The sequence below is a fragment of the Eptatretus burgeri genome, chromosome 1 (assembly GCF_056783735.1).
Source record: "Eptatretus burgeri isolate ZD-2024b chromosome 1, Ebu_testis_v1, whole genome shotgun sequence".
Taxonomy (NCBI): domain Eukaryota; kingdom Metazoa; phylum Chordata; class Myxini; order Myxiniformes; family Myxinidae; genus Eptatretus; species Eptatretus burgeri.
Genome location: NC_140961.1, coordinates 140,044,429 through 140,056,442, shown reverse-complemented (window position 1 = coordinate 140,056,442; position 12,014 = coordinate 140,044,429). Strand labels below are relative to the sequence as shown.

Genomic DNA, 12,014 nt, shown 5'->3' with positions numbered 1-12,014 from the left:
CATTATGTTAATCTTTAATACCCTCATTAATCCACCCCAAACCCACCTCCTTCAAATTCCCTGCTTTCCTTCCTGAAAGTCCCTGTGGTGTCCATCTTGTTTACCCCATGTACCCCACCCCATCGCTCTCCATTTCACAGATCTCCTAATGTCTCTGTTACTCAGTGTTTTGTCCTTCCCTCTCCCACCCTTCTTGTTTCCTGCTCCCTTTGTTATTTGTTCTGAGTGTTAGCTCTCATAAGGTCTTGGCATTGTATACAAAAAAAAATAAAAACTACATCCCATTCTGGTTACCTTAGAATTCAGGAAATCAATTGTGCCTATGTTTCCATGCTGGACTTGATCCCCACCAATTCTTTGCACAGCCACGCTTTGCACTTCACGGTTCAGTACAGTCACAACATCTTCAAAGCGATGGATACTTTGCTCAGCCAACTCAAGCCTCTGTCTGAGGGCACCAAGATGTTCTCCTGCAGTTGACGACTCCTTATCCGTTACTCCAGTAGTCCTTTTCTGGGACAAATGAGACTCTTTACCACACGATGCACCCAAGTGTGGCTCAGTGACTGTACGCAGAGATACCATCTGTTCAACAACAACCAACTTTTGCTCGATAAAGGATATTCTGGCCTCTAATGTCCCAGGAGGAACTGGCGTAACTCCTGAAGTTTTATGGAGAACATCAAGAACCAATCCAAGATGGTTCACAAAACTTTTCTGCTCGTGTTCCACGATGTTCCCCTCAACCTGCAACACATCAAATGTCACAGTGAATATTCAGTACCCTCTCGTTAACCTACTTTAATTATTGCCAACTGGTCATGTGCCATGGCAAAAACAGTTTAAAAATGAATGACATTGAAGAAGAAGAAAAAAAAATGGGAGGCCAATAACAAAACGACATAAGCAGAATGCTCCATAAAGTCAACTTTCTAATAGTGGGACATTACATAATCAGAACCAGGACTAATAGTAACATAATGATGGCAGATAGTCACTTACTAATCACGTGGCATGGGTGCCTGGTGCATCATTTGATATTTGCAGTTTTATTGGAATTCCGTCATGCAGACAAGGCTAACAACAACAAAAAAAATCATCATCATCATCATGCATTGCGCATGCTTCAGGTTTCTCGGTTTATGTGCAATGTTGCAAAAAATGTACGCCTCTAGTCGGCTAACAAGTCGGAGTCGTCTCAAACAAACCACAGCATCAGTCCCGGAGAAGAGGCAAATAAGATATGTTTGTTTACTTGTGCCCTTCCAACCCAAAAGCCCATGCTATCATGTCAGAGCGGTGTAGATGTTCACGGGTTTTCACTGCAGATGTACATATCTACTTGAAAAGTTTATGAAATCAAAGTAGAACGTTAGCAAAAAGCCTCATTCAGCAACTAATGGCTTAATAAACAATAAAATACACCATTAAAAAAGTACATCCTTTCTTCTCTGGCAAGTCGCCAAGGACACACCAAGAGCTCACAGGTGAGCTCAGTCTCCAGATGCTGTACATACTATAAGTAGAGCAGTCTCGGAAGTCCTCATGATATTCTCATGGTGCCAAGGAAGGGTTTGTGGGGGAATCCTATTAACTTCTACCAAGCTATATGCTTGTTGCTTATGCATACTTTTGCAATAGCCGCAATTTTCTGAAACAGGATTACGTCACAAATCAAAAAGAAGAAAAAAAAAAAACCAAAATGCACCATACTCGGGCTTTAGATCTTTGAAGAATACAACACAAGACAACAGCATGAAAGACTACCTTCTCCGTGCAGCCAAGGAACGCAAACCTGCAGGTAGATCTTTTTTTCGAACATTGTTTCACATGCTGCACAAGCTGTAAGATGCAAAGGGTAGAGAAACAAAGAGAAGGATAAGCATTGTTTACAAAAGGAAGGGTAAGACAGGCAAGGGAAGAGTGAAACATGATTACGAGAGGTTGGGAGTAGGGAAAGGAGTGAGGAGGAGGACGAGAGAGAGAGAGGGGTCAAAATCGACTGTTGAATTGAGAAAGAGGAAGAGAGAGAAGATAGGGAAGTAGGCAGGTGAGTATAGGATAAGTGAGTTGAAAGGCCTATATAGAGAAATGAAGCATAACAGGGCTTGGAGAAAGGAAGAAACATTGCCATTTTTGTTTACACAGTAAATAATGTATGTGACATATCCATTATAAGTAGGGCAAGAAGAGGTTGGCTTGTTTGGCATTCCCATCTGAGCCCTTGTTCCATGATGCTGGGATCTCAAGTTAAAATCCCACATCATCACTATATTTCTGCAATGTCTCTAATTCCCTTGTAATTCATGGAAAAGTACAATCACATTTCCTCGCATTCTTGATCTGTCACACTGTCCATGAGCTGTCCATTCCATTAGCATGTCCACTGACTAGAATGACCAGAATATTAGCAAAGACCAGGTCCCAGAGACCTCTTGGTGCCGAATGTTTGGGTTCATGCTCTGGTGACTATCAGTGACTAGCAGTTTACCCTATGCAAATTATTTGGTGAATAAAGTTTAATCTGCTGTATTGCAAAAAAATCTGATGGATGGATGGACCCGACGTACTCCCGTGCAAAAGGCAGGGAATCCCAGGATGGCATTCGTATGAAACACCCACTCCCTATGGAAGAGTAACACAAGATCCCTCTGGCCAGGGGGGGGGGTGGGTCAGGAAGGCACCTGCACTCTACCATGTGTACAATGCAAAATTGCAAGTCATCTCCACAGCTGACTTGTAATACCCTCTGCCACCACCAAGGGGTGGAGGAATACGCTACACGTCGCAGTTCATGAAAAACAAACCGTGATTCTCGGTATTATTATACATTCTAGCGATACCCGTGCACATGCAAGGGATAGCAGTACAACATAGCTGGTAGCAGACGACAGACCGTACACGGGGAATGACAAAAATACGCATTGTGCAAAATGCAAGTGGTACTATGGAACGCCAAGACTTCCCAAACATTGTCGGCATGTCCGCTAAGTGCCACAGCAATTTCATAGGGATTGTGTGACGGCGAGCCGAGTTTTTAGTGTGCAAGCTTGGTATTATAATAGAGATGTGAACAAATTGTGTTTAAATGGCAAATATCATTGAAAGTCCTTGTGCCTTGACTTTAAGCTTTAATTTACCGCACGTTTTATTATTACACTTTGAATTAACACCATAATAAATATTTGATTTAATTTTATTAAACACCCGCATTTATTTAAGTTGATCGTGTCTGTCTGTTGAGAGTTCGAGATAAACCCCTTGTGCTGTGCTTCCGTCTGCTCCATCTGTGCTGCCCTTTTCTTCCCGCGTGCGCCATAATCTCAGAGAAACCAAAAGAGAAACCAATATAGCCAAAATGGTGCACAATAGTGCAAAATTTTTTGGGCCACCTTCCTCACCATTCGCCTGCGGTGTGCAGTATCAAGTTTCATTCAAATCGGGAAATGAAAAAAAAATATTTAAAAATCAATTCCCGATTCAGTGAAGTACTCCTCGGGAGAATTTGATCAATGCAAACAACCTCAGCATTATAGTTCGCTGGAGCCATCTTTTTTTTCTTGAAATGATTTATTTTAAAATCTCAAACATTTAGTATAGACAAAGAACGATTTATTTTTAAGCATAAAATAAACATCGCCATTTTGATCTAATACTTCCGTGTTCATTCATAAATAAAATTGTGTTTAAAAAAGTGTTTATAGTGTCTTTCATGTTTCATAAATCGTGTTTATTGTGAATTCATAAAAAAATTGTGTTCATAAAAGAAGATTACGCACAATAATTTCTTCGACTTTCTTTTCTCCGTTTTTTTTTCACATTGACGTGCAATATCAAGTTTCGTTCAAATTGGACAATGAAAAAAATTATTAAAACATCAATTCCCGATTCAGTCAAGTACTCTTCGGGAGTATTTGATCAATGCAAACAACCTCAGCGATATAGTTCGCTGGAGCTATCTTCTTTTTTTTATTTATTCTTTTTATCAACTGCTGTCAACGGGAACCCAACGGGTTCACGGGTTTAGTACTTTATAAACGTGCTCATATTCTAATTGCACATACAATACTTTATCAAGGTACTCGGTTGAAAAAAAAAGCAGTGTAATACAGCGGTCTACCACCAGGTGGCATTTGTGGCCTATGTTAACACCTTATGTGGTGACAGACAGACAAACAAACAAACAAACAAACGAACGGACAACAAAACAAAATCCAAATGTCATATCCTCTCCTCCGGAGAGGGTAATCAAGTGAATTTCATTAACACAACGTTTTGTTAGCTTTTTACCATAATCATAAAATAATACCATCAAAGTTTTACACTCCGAAGGTTACATTAGCAATGGTCCCTCCCTTGACGGATCCCCTCTTCTGCCAAACAAAAGCAGTCTCGAAAGAGAGGTGATCACACACAAGATGTTTAGCCAGTCAAAGAAGCAAGACACAGATTCACTCTTGGCACACCACTGTTCATTTATTTTTAAACAATTAGTTTCACAAATACAACACAGTGTATACAAACAACTTCAACAACATCTACATTATTGTTGCTGAGATGTCTGTATAGTGTAGTCATGTAATGGGTCAAGAATGGATAATCTCCAGTTCATGACCACCCATTATTGTACACCACGGCCTCCAGAGCTTGACACACATGGCTCCACATACAGTACTGAACTTTAGCCTCCAAGCTGTTTGCATGGTTAATATACACACTGGCGAATGATACACCTCTAATTGTGATTGGTGAGGACGCCAGATCGTATCTAGAACCCACAAGTGCCATCTGCCACACAGACACATTGTGTTTCGCCCCAACCAATCACAACCAGGAAGCATCACCGTTGTTTTAAGCAGTGAGGAGTTCTTCAAATGTGATTATTGAAGTTCTCCAACCTGGACAAACACCCTGATGATATCGTCACCACGAGGTCATGACTGCAATCCCAGAAGGGCCTAGCAGTGCAAAGATATCAAGGTCAAATGCAAATGACAGGTGCTCCATCATGAAAGGTTGTTTGTCCGAGGAAAAACGTCCTTGCAAAGGCAAAGTAACCTCCAAAAATGAGTCCTCATAATGAGTGACCTCCGAGATTGACCACTGTGCATATTCAGAGACTTGTGTTTGTAAAATCTGCGAGAGCTGTAAATCACTCTCCTGGATTTTGCTTGTGAGAATGATTGCATTTTCCCAAGTCAATACAGAACTTGAGAAAAGAACAAGTACTGCACATTGTATTTTATTTTGACAATGTCTCAAAAAAAAAAGAAGAGAGAAAACACAAGCAACACTTGCAATGCATTGTTAATTATATAAAAATGATCCCTGATATAAATATTTAGCATAACTCAAACGAGAAAACATTCATAATGTTTTTTTTTTTTTTTTTTTGTATACCTTGGTCGAGGCTCGTATGAGAGCAAACACACAACTCACATCAAGGAGGCATGAGACAAGAGGGGCGGGAGTGGAAGGGACAAAACAGTGGGGAACAGACACATTAGGTGAACTGTGGAAGGGAGAGGGATGGGGAAGGGACGGGGAACATGGCGAAGAGAAGATGGACATTTCAGGGACTTTCAGGAAGGAAAGCAGGAGAAATGAAGGAAGTGGGCTTGGGTGGATTATCGGGGGTAGAAAAGATCGAGGATTTGGATGGGGGAAGATAAGAGGTGGTGGTGAACAGCTGTTTTGAAAGCCTGGAGGGAAGAATGGGAAAGAATAGAGTGAGGAAGTTTATTCCAAAGGCGGGAAAAAAGAGGAATGAAAGAGTGAAGATGAGCAGCGATTCGTGATTTTGGTAGTTTTCCCAGAGGGGGTTCGTTGGCGGACCTTGAGCGCCCTGTGGAAATGTGGTGGGGACAAATCGCAGAGAGAGCAGGGGGGGCAAGGCTGGAGAGGAGTCGGTAGAAGACAGAAAGACCACCGACCAACCTGCGGTGATTGAGTGAGAGGCCCAAAGACTCAGCTTCATTGCGGGAGATGCCGATGATCTTAAATGCCCTGGTTTCTACAGCGTTAAGCCGAGAAAGGTGGGAGGCAGGAGCACCAGCCCAGAGGGGAGAGCAGTACTCCATCAGGCTACGGACAAAAGCTTTGTAAGTGGTCAGGAGCTCAAGAGGGCCGAGGAAGGACTTAGCACGACGGAGGATTCCCAGTCGGCGACTGGCTTTTGAGGCGAGGTTGGAAATGCGACTTTCCCAGGAAAGGTCATGGCAGATAGTGAGACCTAGAAGCTTGAAAGAAAAGACTTCTTCCAGAGGATTGTTGAGAAAGTGGATGGGGGGGTTTTGTAAACGGTCCTTTCGAAGAGACATAGTGAGAGTGTGAGATTTGTCTGGATTGAAAGACATGTTCCACGTGTTGGACCAGTTTGTGATTTTATCCAGATCTGCGGTGAGCGAAGAAGCTGCTGCTTGCCGGTCTGAGGGATGACAGATGGTACGGCAGAGGGTGGAGTCGTCGGCAAAGAGAAATAGAGGATTTTCCAGAGAGTCCGAGAGATCATTGATGAAAACCAGAAAAAGAACAGGGCCCAGAACGCTACCTTGAGGAACTCCAGCCTGCACAGGAAGAGGGGATGAAAGAACTCCATTTAGGGCCACACGTTGACTGCGACAGGAGAGGAAGTCTGCGAGCCATGAGTGGAGATGGCCTTGAATACCATGGGAAGAGAGTTTGGTGAGTAGGGCAGGGTGCCAGACTGTGTCAAAAGCACGTGATATGTCCAGGGATACGGCTCGGATTTCCTGTCTGGCATTGAGGACCTCCATCCATTGATGGGAGAGCAGAAGCAGCATATCCAGGGTAGAGTGACCTGGTCTGAAACCAAATTGATGATTGGAAATCAAGCCATTGGAGAAGAGGAAGGATTTCATGTCTGAAGCGATGATGGATTCCATCACCTTGCTGATGATTGGGAGAAGGCTGATTGGTCTGTAGTTACAGGGATCTGTTTTTGCACCTTTTTTATGCAGGGCAGTGATGTTAGCAGATTTCCAAGCAGATGGCAGATGACCTTGGGCAAATGAGAGGGTGAATAGAACAGAGAGAGGGTGAGCAAGAGCAGAAGAGCAGGCTTTGAGGACACGTGGGCTGATGCCGTCTGGACCGGTTGCAGAATCTGACTCGAGGTTTGAAAGCAAGCTCTCCACCTTGTCAGGAGAAAAGGATACAGAGTCCAGGGACAGTTGGGTGCGACTGGGTAAAGTGGGTAGAGATAGTGATGGGTTTAGGACACAAGATTTAGCTGCAAACACCGAGTTTAGACATTCAGCTTTATCACGTGTGGAATCAGCAGTGCGGCCATTTGAGGTAAGGGAGGGGATGGAGGGGGAACATACACCAGAAACAGATTTGATTAAACGCCACCAGGATTTTGAGGAGGGAGAGAGGTTTGAGAGTTCAGACTTGAGATGAGAAAGATGTTGTTTTCTGGCTCTCCTGAGGGTAGATACACACTTGTTCCGAGCTTTGTGGAAAGAACTGAGATTGCCCTCAGTTGGGTTTGCTTTCCATGAGGCAAAGGCAAGTTGTTTCAGGACAACTGCCTCGCCACAGGCTTCAGTAAACCAAGGGCGGGAGGAAGGGTAAGACAACTGAACACGAGAGGGGATAAATCTGTGCATGAGGGAGAGCAAGTTTCTTTGAAAGAATTCCCAGGATGAGTTGATGTTTGAGAAAGTAGTGATAGGAGACCAGTCTGTAAGTTTGATGGCTGCTCGGAGACCCTGCCAGTCGGCTTGAGTGAAATGCCAGACTCGACGGCGGTGAGGTGGTTCTCTGATAACAGCCAGAGAGATGTCCACTTTGACAAGGACGTGGTCAGAAGAACCAATTGGAGCGAAGGAAGAGCAGCAGATATTGTCAGGGAAATTTGTCAAAACCAGATCCAGAAGAGATGGAGTACCATTGGTTGAGATCCGGGTCGGGAAGTTGACCGATTGAGTCAGTCCCAATGAGTCGCAGAAAGCTTTTGCTGAGGTGCCATGGCAGGTGAGAGAGGTACCCACACCTAGCCAACTGGCGTGATGACAATTGAAGTCACCACATAAGAGGAAGAGAGAGTTTGGATGAGAAGATAGAAGATGGTCCATGTTTTCGGATAGTGAGGTGTAGATGGAGTCATCACTGTTCGGTGGACGGTACAGTACACATATAAACATGAGGTGGGAGTGGAGGGGAAGCCAAAGCCAGAGGTATTCCTGGGGGTGTGGGGGAGTGAGAGCAGTGCATGGAGAGTGAGGAATAGAGTCTTTGATGAAGAGAGCAACACCTCCACCAGGACGAGGCTCAGTTCTGTCATACCGTAAGAGGGAGTAGCCAGGGAGAGATACTTGGGAGTCAGACACGTCTTGGGAGAGGAAAGTTTCTGTTAGGCGGATAATGTCTGGTTTGTCAGTGGCAGCCTGTATGGAAAGATCTGAAAGGTTTGAGTGAAGGCCCCGGATATTTGAGGTCCACACTTTTAATGAAGAGGAAGGGGAGGAGGCTTTGGGTGCAGGAGGTGGAGGGGGAGGGGGAGGGTAAGACAAGGGACGAGGGGGGCAGGTAAGGAGGGTTGCTGAAGGAGTGTGGGGTATTGCAGAATAACGAGGGGAGGGGGCCGAATGAGGAGGAGAAAAGGCTCTGTGGTGCTGGGGAAGAGGGGGGACAAGAGACAAGGAAGAAGGCAGTTGAGGATTTGAGGAGGTGGAGTGAATAGATGGAGGTGAGAGGGCAGTGGAGGGAGGCAGGTTGGTGGATGAGAGAGGGGGCAACTTTGAGAAGGAAGAGTGAGGGGGATAAAAGGTGGGAGAAAGGTGAGGGGGGAATTTTTGAGAGAGGTGAGAGGGAGGCTTGTAGGGAGAAGAGTAGGATGGTTGCTTTGAGAGTGAGAGTGAGGGGTGAGGGGGGTGAGTTGGCACTGAAGTTGGAAAAAAAGAATGGTTGATGGAAAGCGAGCATCCATGGCAAACTGTGGTTTTTAAAAGTTTTAGGTCAGAGATGCGATTTAACACAATTCTTGATGGATGCAATGAAGGCGAATTCAGAGAATGGAGAGAAGAAGCGCTGTAATCGTTGGATTTTTTAGGCAAGGAATGAAGGAGAGGTCGAAATGAGAGCAGTCTGTTAAAATAGCAGAAGAGTAGTGCATTGTGAAACAGTAAAGAGTACCACATGTGTGAGAGAGGAAGATGAAGCATTATAAGATCGTTTTTGTTGTTAAAAATAATGTATGAGAGAGTTCAACAGATTAGGTCATGGAAGTGTAAAAAAAAAAAAAATAATAATAATAAAAAAAAAAAATCGAGGAAGAAGACGAGGAGGAAGTTAAGAGGAAGAAGAAGAAGCAAAATCGGGAGAAGGTGAGCGTGTTGTTGTTGTTGTTGTTGTTGGCTTTTTTTTTTTTGAGATAAAGAGATTAGTTGGGAGAATGGGGGATGTTTGGAAAGTGGGGAGGATCAAAATTGAAGGTAATGGGGAGGATAGAAATTGAAGGTAATGGGGAGAAAAAACAAACAAAAAAAAAAACGATCGAACACCGAGTGGAACCGGTAGGCCTCAAGTCTAGGCCTAGGCCTCAAGCACAGGTAAGAACGTCGACAAAAATACTCACAAAATAGCACGATTTTTGAAACAAAACCGAACTAGCAACACACAGTAACATGTAGGTGAGAAAATTAAACAGTTAAAACGGGACAAATAACAACCGGAAACTTAGCTTTGAGAACGTCAGCAGGGAGCCCCGAAGGAGACCTCTTGCTGCTCCAAAACCGGAACCGGAATGTTAACTCATCAACACAAAAAACACAACCAATGTTCAACGCAACCAATGTAATGTCCTCATTCTCAGAGCTGCCAAGAAGACTCTCCAAAAACACTTCCATGTCAGGATCATTGGGCATCGTCCTCCATATCCGAGGTGTCCGAATCAATCCGATCGTAGCCATTTCCACCCTCAGAACAACTGTCATCACTGCTGATTCCAACAATACTATCACTGCTGCTGCTGCTTGATTTTTCAAAGTCACTGCGTCTGATTTTGTGCCGTTTCACTGGGGCTCCAAGACTGCCTGATGGGTAGTCAGTGACGTCCACTTTGACCTTCTGCATTAGCTTTATGTACTTGTCAAGGGCAGCTTCCATCACTTCTTCCCTATCTTTTTCTGTCCAGAACCAAATTGTTGACTTCAACAAGAAGATCCTCAGTGATGCCATGCTTGAGATTTAACCTCTTGTCTGACAACATGTGAGCAAGATGGCTAAATTCCCCCTCCACGATACTATTGCTGATACCTATACACATTAGTATTTCGAAACTCATGTTTGCGCTGCTTGAAAATATTTTCCTACATAGACTTGGCTTTCACTTTGCTAAAGTAGTGGTTCATTGTGTAACTCAGGTCTTTCCACTCCCTTTTCAGTTTGGACTTATCGAAGTCACAGTGGCCCAAGTGCAACTTCAAAACGGGAAACCACAAATTCAAGTGACTGGAAATGGGACTCTACATCATCCCAGTTGACTGCGTCAAGCCTCTTCATATGCTTGGAAAACCTCTTGATCATAGGAGCTGAATCTTTCTTCCAAACACTGTTGAAGTGACGGTAAAACATTTGATTTCAGAGCTCAAAATTTGGTTGTTGCTTAAGTAACATTCATGATTCCTTTGTAGTTTACTGTTGTGGACTCCCCAATCTGCTTCTTCTTTCTCTTTTATTTATTTATTTTCCCAGGCACACAATCAACAACGCTCCGAGATAAAAACTGACGAGCGCGATGGCATGCGAGCGCGATCGCACTCCTTAAACACGAGTCTCTGCATATTAATTTTAAACATCGAAATTACACACCATAAAACAAAATAACAGCCTATTCGAGTGTAAAAGGTGACGTATAAATATAAATATTATGATGGTGAACTGTTAAGATATGTCACCATTTATTTATATGTCCTCTCTAACCGCTTTGTGCATAATCACAAATTTCAATTTTCTTGAAAAATCGGTTCAGGTTAAGAGTTTGTATAGCGTTTTATTAATAGTGTGCGGAAATTAAATTAAAAAAAAAAAAAACCCCACAGAAACACAGACTTTTGATGTGTGGTGTGTGTATATATATATGTGTGTATATATATATATATATATATATATATATATATATATATATATATATATATATATATATATATATATATATATATATATATATATATATATATATATATATAGAGCTTCACGGCTCTGAAAACACCATTAAACACAAAATAAGAAGAACACCTGGTCTCACATCAAAAGACGAATTATTCACTATAGCTGGAGTCCAATAACGTAGCGCCGACCTCGAATAAACGTGCGTGACAAGCTTCCCTCGTATGTCGTGTTCAAGAGGACGACTGGCCAAAAAATAGGTTTCCAGCTGGTGTCAATGTTTGTGTGCAGCAGAAGGGGTGGATAGACGAGGGACTTGAAGTGGTGACTATCTTTTTCTCCATGCATTCTTTTCTACATGAACACCTGATGCAGGCAGAATTAATCCACCAAGCTTGTTCCTTGCATGCTGACGCAATGGCAGCAAATTCTGGTGAGCGGGGCGTGGTTTAAAACTATGAACAACCAATCAACCCCGAGTACTTTTCTATACGAGGGCAGGAAATGGATTTAAAAGGAAGGAAGAAGAATGTCACAGGAGCGAGGAGCCACGTGGGACGGTGAAGCTTTTAGAAGTACCAGTGCTGCTCGGTTATTTTGGCTTCCTTTGGTTCTCTTTGTTCTTCCTGGTTCTCTTCATTTTCCCTCGTTTCTATCAGCGGTTCCTAACTTGCTTCCCGTGGATTACTCACGTCGACCAGATGAACTTTCTTACTTCACAGGCCTTTGTATTCGACCCAGGTTTGGAGGAACATTAGCTGCATCTCAGTGGAATCATCACAGAAGAACTTTCCTATTTCCCAGACTTTGTATTTTCATCAGGTGAAAATCAGCATTTTGTGACGTGTTACCAGCCGGGATTTTCGACCCAGATTCCAAAG

The 12,014-nt window shown here is 43.2% G+C and overlaps 1 protein-coding gene across 8 annotated transcripts in view; it reads right to left on the bottom strand.

Moving 5' to 3' along the window:
* Positions 1-12,014, bottom strand: part of LOC147035613 (TNF receptor-associated factor 2-like) — a 79,278-nt gene that overhangs the window by 34,861 nt on the left and 32,403 nt on the right. For all 8 annotated transcript variants that reach the window (XR_015049089.1, XM_085845288.1, XM_085845321.1 and 5 more), the window contains 2 exons: positions 1,768-1,842; positions 295-747 (listed from right to left, as the gene is read on the bottom strand). Coding sequence is in view for 7 of the 8 variants with exons in the window: in XM_085845288.1 (XP_085701414.1) it covers positions 295-747; positions 1,768-1,842 (528 nt within the window). In the remaining variant the exon portion in view is untranslated. The remainder of the gene's footprint in view (positions 1-294; positions 748-1,767; positions 1,843-12,014) is intronic.